At 33.6% G+C, this 15,663-nt stretch overlaps 2 protein-coding genes across 2 annotated transcripts; both read right to left on the bottom strand.

Annotated features, from left to right (window-relative positions):
* Positions 1–253: 253 nt before the first annotated feature.
* Positions 254–4,445, bottom strand: LOC129803428 (charged multivesicular body protein 2b-like). The gene is made up of 2 exons (XM_055850024.1): positions 4,130–4,445; positions 254–282 (listed from the first exon to the last, which is right to left on the bottom strand). The coding sequence occupies exons 1-2, from the start codon at positions 4,443–4,445 to the stop codon at positions 254–256; spliced, it is 345 nt and encodes a 114-aa protein (XP_055705999.1).
* Positions 4,446–14,144: 9,699 nt separating this feature from the next.
* LOC129810129 (adipokinetic hormone/corazonin-related peptide-like) lies at positions 14,145–14,948 on the bottom strand. The gene is made up of 3 exons (XM_055860426.1): positions 14,794–14,948; positions 14,508–14,694; positions 14,145–14,436 (listed from the first exon to the last, which is right to left on the bottom strand). The coding sequence occupies exons 1-3, from the start codon at positions 14,808–14,810 to the stop codon at positions 14,341–14,343; spliced, it is 300 nt and encodes a 99-aa protein (XP_055716401.1). The 5' UTR covers positions 14,811–14,948; the 3' UTR covers positions 14,145–14,340.
* Between the last annotated feature and the right edge of the window lie 715 nt (positions 14,949–15,663).

A 15,663-nucleotide genomic window follows, 5' to 3' on the forward strand; every position in this document is an offset into this window, starting at 1 on the left:
CTGGAAAGTTTTCAGTTATCCTTGATCCATGATCAAAAAATTTCGATAAATGTTTTGTGAAACCTTAAGCTTAATCGTAATAACATGAAATTTTATGAGCGAACCAGCAATTATTCTTATATTATCATAAGTAAGATAATCAAGAAATTATAAATGAATTCATAATTTATTATATTTAAGACAAATATAAAATTTATGTTACTATTTCTTATGAAAATGGAAAAATTTCGTGTACCAGGTGAGACAATTTTTACTATACAGCATCATTTGATGCTGCGGAAGCTGTATCCGATTGAATGTCAATGGATCGTTTGTTTAGATAAATAAATTTATGCCGTGATAATCTCATGAGCCGCTCAATTCATTTGTATGGCATCTCAGCGGCGGCAAAATTACCATTTAAAGTGGTGAAGAAAAATTAATATGAATGTGTCAGCATCTCATATTTTTGGTCTCATCCCACATGGAACCATATGGGTGTCTCATACTATTATAGCAAACCACATGGAAAATACTTCTCTGGGTAATGGGGGTAAAAAATTTTGGGATTTGCACATTTTTGTAGAAAACCGAGAGAAATCTTTATAAATTGAAGCTAATTTATACACACACGGGGAATAACAATAATGTGTCCAAAAAGAAAATGAGACATTTTTCCTTGCCCCCGCCAGGAAGAGATGCACAATTTTTCATGAGGTAATTCAAGTGAGGGATGGTAATGATATTTTCCTAGGATTTTGTCTCATGTGCGCTGAAGGCCACCTGTTGCATGAATCCTCTTAGGCACGCATTTATTTCTTCTATCTCTCTCTCTCTCTCTCTTTAGGATAATTGTCAACTTTAGGCCATTCACAGAGGTGAAAAGGACACCCAAAGAAATATTCTTCCTTCCTTTTGACTCTTTTTCAAAATGTTAGGTGAGATTCTTAACAATCTCACCTACTATAATCCTAACAAAATTTCATGTCGTACGATCGACCTCAAATTTGGCCAAAATGTGTTTCAGCACTTCCTGATCACGAATATATATGTGGCTAATTTACCTTCCCGGCCGGCCGGCCGGCCGCTCTTTGGAGCTTAATAGCTCCTAAACTAAAAAAGATATCGACTTGCGGTTTTCGGCAAAGGTTATATATCGGGTGAAAATTGCAACTTGGTGCATAGACCCCCCACCCCCCACCCCTCCTTCCGCCATTTTGAAGACCCTCCTTTTTTTGTTTTCTCAATAGCTCCGCCCCTATGGCATTCAGCGGACTCAAATTTTAGTATGTTATAGCTGGGCCTTAGAGCTTTCCATCAATACCAAACTTAAGGTCCCCCGACCCCCCTGACCCGAGCTATAAGGGTCCAAAAAAAATTTCTGAAAATGGCCATAACTCCGGTTCTAATTGTCAGAATTTAAAAAGTGAGGGCTTTTTGGAAAGCTCTCGTGAAATGCCACTTCTCCTTCTAACATCGCAAGTTCATAAAACCACCGCTAGGGGCGCTTTTTTTAAAAAGAAAATTTTTAAATCTTAAAAGTTAAATAACTCAAAAATTCCATTGTGCATCGGGCTGAAAATTTAGTATGTTGTAGCCGTTGATTATACCTATCAAACAAAAAAAACCTTAAGTCGATCCATAACTCCTGACCCGAGCTATAAGGGGTCAAAGTTCGAACATTGACCGGCCTCTATCTCCGGTTCTAATTAACATAGCTACCTAAATTTTACCTTTTTGATTTCGTCTCGATGAGCACTTTCAGATGGAAGTTCAAAAAGGCACCACAGGTGGCGCTGTGATAGCGTCAAAATTCATCGAAATTCAAAGTCACTTTTCTCAAAAACGGCATTGTGCAAGTTAATGAAATTTTAGTATGTTGTAGTCCAGTCTAGGACGTTTCCAAAATGGTGCGTGTGCGCGCTGTGGTTTCAATAGAACCGGAGATATGAGGGGTCAAAGTTCACGAAATTCAAAAAATCATATCTCCGGTTCTATGTGACCGATTTTGATGAATGAGGGCTTAAACGAAAGATCTCACCAAATGCTACAACTTTCTAGAATATTTGAACTTCGTGGGACCAACACCAGGGGCGCTACAGTCGAAAAACCAATTTCAATATCACATAACCTCAATTATCTCGACTGTCGCTAAACCGATTTTGATGATTACTTCAACATAATTGTAGAGCACATTTGTCTCTACATTTCGTCCATACATCATTTTCCGCTCAGACTACGCTATCACTCCGATTTTGCCGTTTAAGTGTGAAAAAATTGATTTTTCCCATAATAACGCTTTGAAATCACTCAGATGCCAATTTGACTGCCTCTACTCCACCAAGACACTTAAAATAGGGGTTTAAATGGAAAGTCCCGCAAAATACAACAATTCTTTGATTTAGTTGAAGTTCAACAAATGAACACTTGGGGCACTCTGGATGAAAAAACGAGTTAAGAAACAAAAAACCTCGCTTATCTTGGCTTCTGAGTAATCGATGAGTTCAAGTTCTACGGCAAAATTATAGGGAACATTCTGGTCTACATTTCACCCATATAACACTTTTCTGTCAGTTCATCCAAATCCTTGACATTTTGGTTGAAATACAAAACTTGTATAATTTCACGAATTTGGTTCAAGATAACTGAATGGCGTCTCCCTACTTCAGCATCAAATCGAATTTGCATGCACTCCGAGTTAGCTCACGTTAAGAATCTCACCTACATAAGCCGGTTAGGATTATCTGTCCCTTTTGCTTCTTTGTCCTAAGCTCTTTAGATGTGACTTCTTAATATTCACAGCTATTGCAATGCTGTGATTTAATCAATTATCTTTCTTGGTCATTACAGAGCTACATTTTGAACCTATGGTACTTAAAATCCCAAATAGGTTGAAGACTTGAATAAATTAAAATCTGAAAGTGTCAAAATCTCATCCATTTTGGAGATTTCGATCCATTCGAAATTTCGTTTTTTCGAGATTTTGACCGAGACCCGTTTTGAATATCCCTTCCTCCGAAATTACTACTAAAACCGGATTGTTTTTTTCACTTTCTTTTTAAAAGGTACAAACTAAACATAAAAGCATCAAATAAGTTTTGATATTGATCTAATATCTTTTAAAATGCCAATATTTTTTTTGCTTCATATTACTAGGATTTAAAAAGTTACTAAAGTTTTAATATCGAATTTAGAATTGAGGCTAAATTTTTGAATATTGGCCTCAATTCTGAGACCAAAATCAAGATCAAAATTTCAAGCTGTCAAATATTTCCAAAATGAAGATTTCGTATTCTGACGCGAAGTATTTATGGAACTTAAAATGTCTTTTAGCTATGAACCAAGATTTCAAGATTTTTCACACTTAACGAAACGTCATTTCTGACAAATATCTTCATTTCTCTGACGAATTAGTTGAAATTTCGTCATATAAATTAGGAAAATGAAATATAGGACGTATTAAAGACTTAATGAGAGGCCATAAACGGGAGTACAGGAAGTGTAAACCAAATTTATGACCTGTGATAAACCAAGAAATGCTTATGCAAGATGTGATTATTTTACAGGTATCCTCAGGGTGGTGTACTTCTATACGTACATCTAGAAATACGTACCATTTCGATTAAATTACAAGGTCAAATACAGTATTTTTCAAAATAATTCTCTTTTTGTACCATCTCTTATAGAAATATTCCTCATCAATAGTCATTTCCATATGAAACTCTTCAAATTGTTACTATCTTGAAAATTCCAAGCACCTCCGAGAGGATCTTGGAATTATTTCAAGAAAACAAGAAATTTAACGCTTTGAAATCTTGAAATATTGGTTCCAGAATTGCAAATCTTGATATCCACACGGTTTGTGTCTTGGATTTCAAGATTCTAAGAAATTTGACAGATTTGACATCTTGATCTTGATTTTTTGATTTCAGAATGCCAAAATCTTGAAATTTTCTTGATCTTGATCTCGATCTTGGTTTCAGAATTGAGGCCATTGGTTCGTTTCTATTTTGACCCTCACTTATAACCTTTGCAACTACGCTTTGCAGAGCTGAAGTTTATTACCAGTTTACATTTGTTCTTTTAGCTTTCAAAGTTGTAAAATGTAAAAAAAAAAACCTAGTTAAAAATCTTTGTAAATTGTACTTACTCAATTCGTCTATCATATCCATCTTCAAGTAAGCTTTCTGGAAAGCTCTTATATTTCCAGTTATTTTTTCCTGTCCCATCATCGTGTTCATCTCTCCCATTGTCTTCACTGCGGTTGCCATATCCCTCGAAAGTGAAGTATGAGCCCCAAAGATCTTGTTCTTTAAACTAACACTCATGATCTTCCTGTTGGCAGCATATGTTCGATTCTTTTGCTTTCGCAACTCAACCAATTGTTTGGTCAAGAGACTGCAGACTTCCTTGTATCCAGCTTCAAAATTCTTCTTGATCTCTATCTGTAACTTTTTCTCCTCCATTTCCAGCTTCCTTCTTTCCCGTTCAAGGTCCCTTCGGGCTTTTCTCAAGGCTTTTTCGTTCTGCGACTCTTGCTCTGTGATTTTAATTACTATTTTAAGAACATCAAGACTCATAAACTCTTTATAATCTGTATTTTCTTACCTTTATCAGTGGGGTTCTTGCCGAATAAATTGTTTATCATGATGTTTTAACTAAAATCGATTTCTATTTGAGAAAATTTTATGAATTTGTGGGAAATTTTAGAGGACTGTTTGAGAAAATTTCGGGGAACAAAACCTCTTTCGCCAGCTGAGAATATTTTTCAGAACACAATTCAAGCGGTTTCGGTTTTATTAAAGATATTCAAAGATTTTGATATATAGAGGATTTAAAATAAAAACTAAGTTTTCGGACTATTTCAGAACAAAATAATTTTATAGTCAAAAAAATTGCTTTTGTGTTGGGACACCGGTCTTAAAAAATTAAAAGAAAATTTTGTAAAATAAGAGGAATGCTATGAAAGAATTTGGATTATTCTAAAGGAAATCTTAATTTTCTATTAGATTCGCTACTATTTTTGGCTAAATTTCGATAAAACTGAGTTTTGAGTCTTGTTTTTATTATATTATTCTAGGTGATTTTAGTTCATGTGATTTTCTTAATCACAAATTCAACATCAACCAACAATTGCTAAAGAAATAGCGTGTAAAATAAAATATAAATTTAATAAAAACAATTTTATTATTTGAATAACAAAGAAACTTTTATAATTATCTTGTTATCGGAAGATTAAAAATGAAAAAATTGAATGATTAGGTTCGATAGACTAATTCATCATCATCATCATTTTCAACCCCTTATCCCTATTGGGGTAGCGGGCGCATGACATCCAATTTAGCAGCCCACGCTTGTCGATCCTCCACCACTTCAGGAAAAAAGATAGACTAATTCTAAAGACTTTTTTTACTGAAATGTTGATATTTATCTACACACAAAAAAAAAGTCATAGACCAATTCTAAAGACTTTTTTACTGAGACGTAGATATACCTACATACATTAACACACTTTCTCTAATTATGATTGCATAAAAGTCTAGTATATTTTTATCTTTTTAAGTTTTATGTTTTATTAAATTTCAAAGATTTTTATACTTCAGGGTTCTTTCAACGTTTATTTTAGTTTTTTATAACTTAGCAAAAAGATATTTATAATTGATATTGAAACCGAAACCTATATCTTTTATTAAAAATAAAATAAATTATTATAATTTTTCGATTCTTTTAGCAGAGGAAGGCTTAGGCTTAGCATATACTTTGACTTTCAACACTTCATAAAGAGGTCTAAAAAAAGTGAAATTTATGAATTTCGAGTATTTGTTACTAAGAGTTTTCTTATTTAAAATCACGTCTTTATGCTTTAGGGCAGAATCACATTGACAGTAAAATGCTCACCGTCACCGTCAAAGCCCTCACCGTATTTCGTTGATTTACGCATTTTCATTGTAATTTTTACGCAAATTCTCAATTACCGTGTTACCTTATCTCATACTCGGTGGCACTAGGTGAAAATAATATAAGAAAATTGAAGAATAAAAAAGAAAATGCGATAAACGGTGAGCAAAAAAACTGTATGAAAAACTGTAGCAAAAAAATCCTACAGTTTTTCTTATTGCTTACCGTTTATCGCATTTTCGCTTTATTTATTCAATTTTCTTATACTATTTTCACCTAGTGCCACCGAGTATGAGACAAGGTAATATCGTAATGGAAAATTTGCGTAAGAATTGCAATAAAAATGCGTAAATCAACGAAATACGGTGAGAGCTTTGACGGTGACGGTGAGCATTTTACTGTCAATGTGATTCTGCCCTTACTCTAAAAGAAAAATTTGTAAGATGACGGTCAGAAGTCCAATATCCCATCTTATTAAGAAAATTGTATTCCTTTTTTGTTCCATATTGCTTTTGTGAATCTGACCTGTATCTATAGAATATTTCAACAGCGTGTCTTAAGTCACACATGTCCTGAAAAAGTTAGACCAGATCCTTTAACCCTTTAAGAACGATTAGAACACCGGTGTCCCATAAAGAAAATAATTTTTCCTGACTACCTAAAGTTATTCTTTTCTTATGTTTGTATGTAATTGTAAAGTAGAAGGTTGAAGGAATCTCGAATAGTTTTTGCAAGTCTCTAGCTATTTGCTATATAATAAATATTTAAGCTCAAAAATGGCGAATTTTTAAATTCTCAAATTCATAATTGATTTTATTTATTTTTTATACTTCCAATTTTTTTTAAGCGAAACCCTTTTGGCAATAAAAACTACAATACTCATACGTAATATTTTTCATTAAAGCGAAAAATATTATTCATTGGTATTCTCAGAAAAATCACTTTAATTTTTGGGCTATTTTTGTCCCTATTGTCCATAGAAGCACAAAATACACCGAATCAGACTCTGTTGGACTCTCCAACTCCGTAATGTAAGACTAATGTAACGTAATGTAACTCCGTAGATGTAAGACTTATCATTGATTATGTTTCACAGTTTAATTTTTATTGTTGATAGTCCGTAAAAAGTGTCTTGTCGTTAAAGGGTTAAAGAAATACGAATAAAATATGAAATGTTCGAAACCAGAGTGTGTCTGAAGCCTGAAAGCCTTCCCCTATTTTGTAAGTATAGTTTTTCATAACGCGAAATTTCCGTCTTCATTTGAACTAACATAAATTTGTAAATCTAATTTCCAATTAAAGAATCGTTGGTCTCGTAAGCTAAGTCAGACTTATAACTAACTTTCAGCTTCAGGTACAAGAGAAATCCTTCTGTTGTAATGCGTCAACTTCCTTTTGGGAACTGAGGCAGTGTGAGATTGCAGGAAAAAAGGACGACTAAATCCGCTTGTGAAGGATTAAAAAATCAAATTTCTTTGCCATTAAGGACTCACAGTGTCATTAAAGTATGAATAACTTTTTCTTGTTTGGTCCAAACTTGGCACTTTCTTCAAGTCTCTCTCTCTCATCTACAATTGCAGACACACCAAACAAATTTTCCTCACACCTCTTCCAAGATATCAAATTGAGACTTTTTTTCGATTTAAATGCAAATTCTTTTCCCTTTTCGCGAAACAATACAGCCTCAATTGCCTCACCATTTTTCTGCCTGTTCTCCACAACAAATGTCTCTCAATAGGCTAAATTAGCGGGCTTACATGATGATTTTTTAATACAAAAAAGAATAAGAAATGTGATTAATTCACATTTTATTGCTGCACATCAAATTGTCTAATTATTTAATTATTTCCTGCAATTTTTCATTTGGTGGGTGTGAGATGAGAAATGACATCGACCAGTGTTTCTTCTCACCATGGGAAATCTCACCAGCGATAAATTTTTCCTCTCATCCCATCAGGCCAGAGAAAAAAAAAGTTGGAGAAAGAAAAGAAAGATTGAGCTTATTGCTGCTTCAATAGGAAGAAATTATTCACAAGAGATGCATAATTGATCGCTTTTTAAGGTGCTTCCATCGATGCTCCTCCTTTTCAGCACGTAACGTCTCCGGCATGAGCTTGGTGTACGTTGGAGCATTCATCTGAATGGGGCATCAACAATGGAAAATGATGATCAAAGAGCCAATAAAATGCTGAGAAATATGAACCAATGAATTGTGAAACTCTAATTAAAAATTAATATATTATTCTTTCTCTTTTCCCATGTTCTTCTCCAAGCTCGATCGTCTCTATATCGAAAATCTCCCACGAAGAGTTAGGTGAGAACATTTTATCAATTGATTTTCACTCAATTTACTTCCCATGCTTATTTTCTTCCATTGATAATTCAATAAAAATAAATAGACTTCTTTTGTCGATCACCATAATGCTTCCTCTCTCATAAATTTTCTCCAATTCAGCTGCGCGCCATGGCTTTAGCTGCAAGAGATTCAAGGAGAACTTTATAAGAATTAGTTTAAGTCAAATTTATTGAAATAATCCGACTAAACGGATATTCATCATCGAACAGGGGACTTTCCGGGCCAACAGTCGAAGACACAGAAAATGATCTGAGGTCGTGAATTGCAACTGCAGAGTCTGTTTACTCAGAAAGATCCTCATCCTCTTAATTTCTTGCACATCGTAAATTCACAATTTTCTGTAGCAGTTTCCCTCAACATATGGGTATCAGCAGTCTCTTAAACAAACATCTTTCGAAAAAAAAAACACGTAAGAAGATCAAATTATACGCAGTAATGTAAATTTGAATAAATTCCCAAGGACGATTAATACGATTTTCTTTCTAAAACTTATCGCATTGCCAGGAATGCTAAAGAATTATTGTATTGATCCCAAAAATGTTGAAATGTTAAATACAAAAGATTAAAATTTATTTTATTATACTGCTTGCCAATTCGAGACAAAACATGTATCAATTTGATTAAAGGTCATCATTGAATATAGGCGGAAACGAATTGACATATTATATATAGCTACTGCAATATCAAAAATTTTATTAGGTGCAATCATTAAAACAGTGACGAATTTTGGCATTCTAATAGAATATACATATATAAGTCAGAATCAGAATATCTAATAGATCTTATCAGGGCTGAAAAATGCATTACTTACATTAAATTTTATCGTTCTTCTTCACTAAACTTGTTTGTAATTGTTTTTAAATTTATTAACATTTAAAATTTGCAAGCTAACAGTAAGAGGCAGATTTGGCTATTTTTTTTTTTCGAAAAATGGGTGGCAAAGCGTCCCAGGCTTAGTGAAATGCTCGAATTTCTGTCTTATAGACGCTATTACCTCAAAAGTACTTTCGCATCTTTTATCGTTTACCGTATCGCTCAAAACATTGCCTAAAATATACTTTAGGAGTAATACACCCAGCGAAATTTAATTAAAAACTTTCATAAAGTGGGTGGTGTGGGTCGTGTATAGATCCGGTCAACCTAAATTTTTTTCACCAGATATCAGTACATACCTGAATACAAGAAGGAAACACTAAAAGAAACATCACTAATTTTTTTGTCCAATATAGGTGCACTGAGTGAAATCCGAAAAAGTTAAAATACCATTCCGGAAATGTTATTTTTACCCTGCAATATTGATCCAAAATCGGTGTAAATATTACACTTTTTAGGTGTATTAGGTGTTAAAGGTATGCTTTTTCATGTTAATTCTACCCTTAATATGGTGTAAAATTAACATTAAAAAATGTTGATATATTTTTACACTTAAAAAGTGTTAAATTTCTGAGGAAAAAATGTTAATCGCACCTTCTTTTTTTCACAGTGTGTATAACAACTTTTCCTATGGTAGTGAGCCGCGCTCACTACCATTTGTGCGTGCACGAGAACCGTTTTATCCAAACTTCCTCAAAACTGGCGCTAAAATTTTTAAAGTTCACCACTAATTTTTTAATAAAAACCTAATGAAAATTCAAAAAAATATATAGCTTGAAGTGATTTGTAATGCTCACGGTTTTTGAATCGGCTCTGCAGTAATTTCCTTCCACACTCATCTTATTGCAGTTTCAGCGGATTGTATTGACAGCAACTTTCAAAAGTTTAACTGGATAGTATCATCCACAGATTTTACTGCTCGAACTCTACGGAGAAAGCAGTATATATAATCCCTCGATTTTTTCTGAGAAATGTCGTCACGCTGTTTGTTCGTCTGTCCGTCTATTCATCTGTCCGTCCGACTTTCGCCAACTCTAGAGGCCAAACGGTTAGAGATAGAGACTTGGGACCTTCGGGGGACCCCGCCCCTATAAGTCGACCCAAGGATCATTAACATACCCCTCATTATTCCCCCACCCCTCCCCTTCCCATCTAAAACCATATTTTCTTGGGATTACTCGAAAACGCGTCGTGCGATTTTTTTTCATTTTTCGGTGTGTTTTAGAGATTACCCAGGCGAATATTTCGTCTATATACGAAAATGCCTTTGAATCATTCTTAATAACGGTTTTTCAAGGTCAAAAGTTAAAAAGGCTCTAAAGAGTGCATTTATCAAGCGAAAGGGGTCATGCTTGGGGTCGTTGGAAAGGTCTTAGAATTTCCGACAAAACTGGACCGGTTCCAATCGGTTTTGAAGCGGTAATGAACCGGTTCAGAACCGTTAACTGATTTTTATCTGAAAATTGAAAATCAATTCTATTACTTTTAAAATTGTTTTGAGGGATCATTTGAGTGATTTATGAATCGGTTCAAATCGGTTGACAGGTAAACGGTAAATTATACAAAAGTACTATTGCGGTATAGGGGGAGGTGGGGCACTTTTGAAAGTGGAGCACCTTTAAATTGAGATTTTTCTCCTATGTTTAAGTGGAACTGAATCATATCATAATGTAATTTAGCTTCTGAATCTATTTGTGTAACTAAACTTATATCACGATAAGGCTCAATTTTATTTAAAAATAGGTCAAAAATCCCAATTTCAAAGGTGTCTCACTGCCCCCTAGCATCTAAGTCACGAGTTCGAGCATTTCGCAAAGCCTGGGGCGCTTTGCCACCCCTTTTTTAATGGATTTAAACCCGAACATAGCGCTAACTGGTCAAGAATCTTCAATTCTCTCGTAAAACCATTGCAAAATGCGTTATTTTATTGAAAGATCACATCTACAAGGGGCTAGGTCTGAATGAACAGGATCGGTACAATCTTTAGAAGATTCTGATACTAATCTGCTAACTTTATAGTGGAAATCTAGATTTTGGGTATCTTGCTGTAATAAATGCATGTAAAAAATTCTTGCTCATCAAATTAAATTTCCTGCCACTTGTGATGCCAAGTTCACCAAGATCATCAAGGAAATACTTTTTCTTATCAGAAAGGTTAACCTCTTTCCATTTTTCACTCATTTAAATGTTCCTTTCATCAAATGTGGACCGAGCCATTTTTGATGTTTCTTGAGGGAGGTGTGATCTCCAATTCCCTAAATAGTAAGAAAAATAAAATTTAGTCTATATTAAATTCAATTGTATTAGTAAGAATCAGAAAATGATGAGCAGAAAAAATTAATAAAAATCTGTTAAAAATATTATATAATTCTTGCTATTTTATTTTAAAGAAAGGGAATAAGTAAAATTTGTGCTTAGTTAAAGAAGAAATTGTAAAAACAAAAATTAAATAAAAAATAGTAAGTAAAACTACAAAGTAGGGTAAATTAAACTAATTCAAAACCTGCTCCAAATGGAAATTTTTCGCTACTCCAAATGGAAACGTCACTGTTTTCAAGATAAATACAGTATTAAATTATTATATTTATATATTTTCTATACCACAGTTTCATTATCTAGTTAATTTTGCTCCAAATAAAGCGAAAATCCATTCATATTCACAAATATGAATTTGTTAATTTCCCAGAAAAATTAAAAGTATACCTTTTCACCATCGAATTTTTCATCGATCGATTATGTTTTCCAATGAAAAACACTATAAAGTGACTTTTGTTTATTCGTTTTGATTAACATTTTTGATGTCATATTTCTGGCTAATTTTAGTTAAATTAAGTGATAATCTTTATTGTTAATGGTACGTGAAGTTTTCAAATGAAATAATTACCTATTTCGTGAACAAAAAGAGTTTTTCTGAAGTGTCTGCAAATGCTTCAATAGGAAACCCCTGAAATATGATTTTTTTTGGAGAGATTTTCTTATTGTTTTAGATAGAAAAATAGAAAAGACCAGGAATAAGAACAAATCTTGCACTCAAGAGCAACTCAACAAAGTTTTGGAAGCCTTTCGTCGCGGTTTCACTTAAACTGCTTGTCTCCAATTAGAAAATTTCCCTTGTTTCCATTTGGATAAATTTGTTTCCAATAAAAGCATTTTACGCTCGCGTATTTTTCTTGTATTTAGGAAGTTTTCAAATTATATCTAAAGAATTTTCACTAAACAGTAACATTCTAACAGTAACATTCATTTGAATTAGGACATTTACCCTACGAGAAATAAAAATTTTATTGATAGAAAATATTTAATTGTAAAGAAAACAATACTATGCTATAATTCTTAAATTTGTGTAGGAAATCTTTTTAACAAAATCTCTTATTTTTTTATAATTATATGCACTAATTAAATTGTGTCAATTTAATTGCTATATTTACAAAAATCGAAAAACTCATAAAAATATGTTTAAGAGGTTACTAACTCGAGATTAAAATAACCGAGGTCTTGGAAAGCGGACACAATAATCTGTTTTTATTAAATTCTTTATTTTATTTTTGACTTTGATTCTTTACTGATAGCATTTTATTTTCTAAAGAAAAATTTCAATTTTTTTCTGACTAAATTTAGTATTTAGTATTTTAGTATACTATTCAGAAATTAAATCTATAGTGCTTTATCTGAACCAATAGATCATTTTAAGGATTATTTAAAAAAAATGCGTAGAAATAATACAATTAAATTTCTGACACAAATTAATATCAATTTCCTATCGATTTATGTTTTCTTAAAATGGATATATTTGTTAGAAATTCAAAGATCGTTCCGAAATTGAAACTTATAAAAATTGAGTTAGAAATAAGGGTGTTTTACCTTTAAAAAAATATGAAAAAACTTTACGTCGTAATAAATGGATTAATAATAATAATAAACAAACGAACTGTATGTCGGAAATTGCAAAGATAAGAACGCATACTTAAGGTGTGAAAATTTTAAGGAATAAAAAAATCTCACTGTGGAATTCAAATAATGAAACGGTCAGTAATAATCATAAACTTCCGTAAACTTTCTCAGTTATTTTTCGAAAAAAAAAAACATTTTTTTTGTCAAATTTATATCACAAAAGTCATTTACAAAATTATCCATGGGATCACAAATACCAATTTTACTCAGTGAATAAGCTAAATGAGCACCATTCACGTATATTTATACACATTTTGATAGTCACAGAGCATAAAGACATTTATCAAAGATCAAAAAGATATACCTGTGGAGACGATTTAATCCTCAACTTCCCAAAGAGGAAATGTCTCATTGATTCATCGTCTGTAGAAGATCCTCTAAATGAGCCTTAAATTGGGAAGAGTCCAGTAAATGAAAGAGTGTGTGCGGTCAAGGATGTTAGTCAAAGAGTCAATTCGTTTAACACCTCTGAAGGATACTGAAAAAAAAAATGCCTGACCACAGTTTTGAATGAAAAAAAAGAACTCTCAATATTGTTCATGAAAGAGGAGCAAAAAACAGAGGATACATTTCAAAAGATCACGCTAGACATCCTGGCACCAATTCTTGTTCTCTTTCTTTCTCATGATCTTCCTTAGGGATCATTTGAGTGATTTCTGGAGGAATTTCTACCACGCCCAAGAGATAATGTTGCTGTCGTTGCTGCTGTATGTCTATACCAGAGCGAGGATTGTGGTGGATGGAAAAAAAACATTGTGGAATCACCCTCAAGCAAAAATCATCGATCTTGGACAATGTATGGAGCCTGTTTGGAGTTATAATTACAAATTCAGGAATTCGTTAGTTGAACAAATAAACATTTTCTGAGCCCATCACTTCTCCAGTCATAGTCACATAATAAAGATGCTCGTCGCATTGGATTTCTCAGGAGACTTGTGAATGAATTCACCTTATTCATTGTGCGTGTCACGCATTGATGGAATTTTTGAATGAAACCACCCGAAAATCAACAAGTCATCAATATCATTTGTGTCAGGGTAAATCGTTGCACAAAAATTTCTCCCACAATATTGAACAATGCTCTAGGTCAAATCTACTCAAGTTATTTTATTAAATTTTACAGACTGAGGACAACACCTAAGGGATTTCTCATAGTCCATGGTCGTTTGCAATCAATTATCATTTTCTTTTTCTTCAAAAAATTTTTGCATTCAATTTTTGGCGCGGTTTTTGTGATGCATGTGTGTCTCTGCTAAACTATCACCTCAGGGAGTGATTTTCTTTTACTTGTGCAACATGATATTCCCCGAAGTGTCGTCATCGTGGAGACTGTGAAGGATGGACTTCATCTCACAGAGGGACAATTGATGAGCATTTTTCTGCAAATAGAGCAGGAAAATGGTATGTATTTCATACCCTAATTTTTTTGGTAAATTAAAAGTTTACACACCGTAATTGCTCCACAAAGTGACACTATTGTCCGCATTACTGAGCCACAGTCGCTGGGAACAGGTTCGAAAGCACGCTTACCAGCATTCCAGTCACGGCTGAATGTAACTTGAGCAAATACCGAAGATACATTGCCCAAGATCACAACCATGGCGAGTGCCAAGCACAGATTTGGCGGCAAAATTGAGCTAATGAGCAAAAAAATATCGCACATATCAAGTCAATTGACCAAGACGATTGATAAACTTTCACAAGAAAATTGTCACTAAACACAAGACCTATATTACCTTTTCTGTGATACCATGTCTGGGTTATTAGAAATAATGTACAGAGAAAATGTGAAACTCACTAAACAAACTTCTCAACTTTGTGCCTGAATCTCAAACTATCCTCTGATACCGTTGCAGTGCAGCAAAGAATCTCAACTGCACAGGAGTTATAATCACAGTCCTTTTATACGATGGACTACCAACCAAAGATCATTGCGCACTGACCATGTCTTTTAATGTGTACCAGGTGAAGAATAAGCAGGGGGGAATTTCCATAACTTTTCACCATAAATAATTCATTCTTTTTTTTTTCTTCAAACATTCTTCTCCAAATACCGTGCAAAAACAACCCCCATCCCCCTAGTGATTTGGATAACACAGCATAGAAGATATTTCAATGAAGTAGGACATGTGGGATGAAAGATGAGAGCTTTTCCCCAGTAGCAACAGGCACAGAAGCTTTGAAGTTTTACACAATTCCATAAAATTCTTCAAAAACAACTCTATTTGTGATGTAAATATTATTCAAGAATTCCTCAATGAAGACCATCCCCCCCCTTAACCAAAGTCCACAGATAATCCCTCTTCTTTGCCACCACGCGCACAGCAAATCCCATCAAACTGCTGAACATTGTGCAGAACAAGGGTGAAAAACAATGTGGGAGAAGTTCTTTTCACCCTCCTACATTCGTCCAACAGCATCCCGCCAGATATTCAATGTAATTACATAAACATGGAATTTTAACAATTCTGCAAGATAATTTTCTCTCACAGTCGCAGCTGACACCCAATCCGACCAATATTCAACATCAATGCTAATTTTCCGACGATGTAATTATTGAACTTCACCTTTCTTTCGTTTCAGTTCTTGATGAAGGTCCAAGTTTG

The sequence above is a fragment of the Phlebotomus papatasi genome, chromosome 1 (assembly GCF_024763615.1).
Source record: "Phlebotomus papatasi isolate M1 chromosome 1, Ppap_2.1, whole genome shotgun sequence".
Taxonomy (NCBI): domain Eukaryota; kingdom Metazoa; phylum Arthropoda; class Insecta; order Diptera; family Psychodidae; genus Phlebotomus; species Phlebotomus papatasi.

Bases quoted from the DNA above. Each gene is read 5' to 3' on its own strand.
- LOC129810129 (XM_055860426.1), bottom strand. The intron at 14,437-14,507 runs GTGTGTAAACTT...CTCTATTTGCAG, and splicing joins CACTTTGTGGAGCAATTACG to AAAAATGCTCATCAATTGTC.
- LOC129803428 (XM_055850024.1), bottom strand. From the start codon at position 4,445: ATGGAGGAGAAAAAGTTACAGATAGAGATCAAGAAGAATTTTGAAGCT. The intron at 283-4,129 runs GTAAGTACAATT...AATCGGATACAG, and splicing joins GGATATGATAGACGAATTGA to CTTCCGCAGCATCAAATGAT.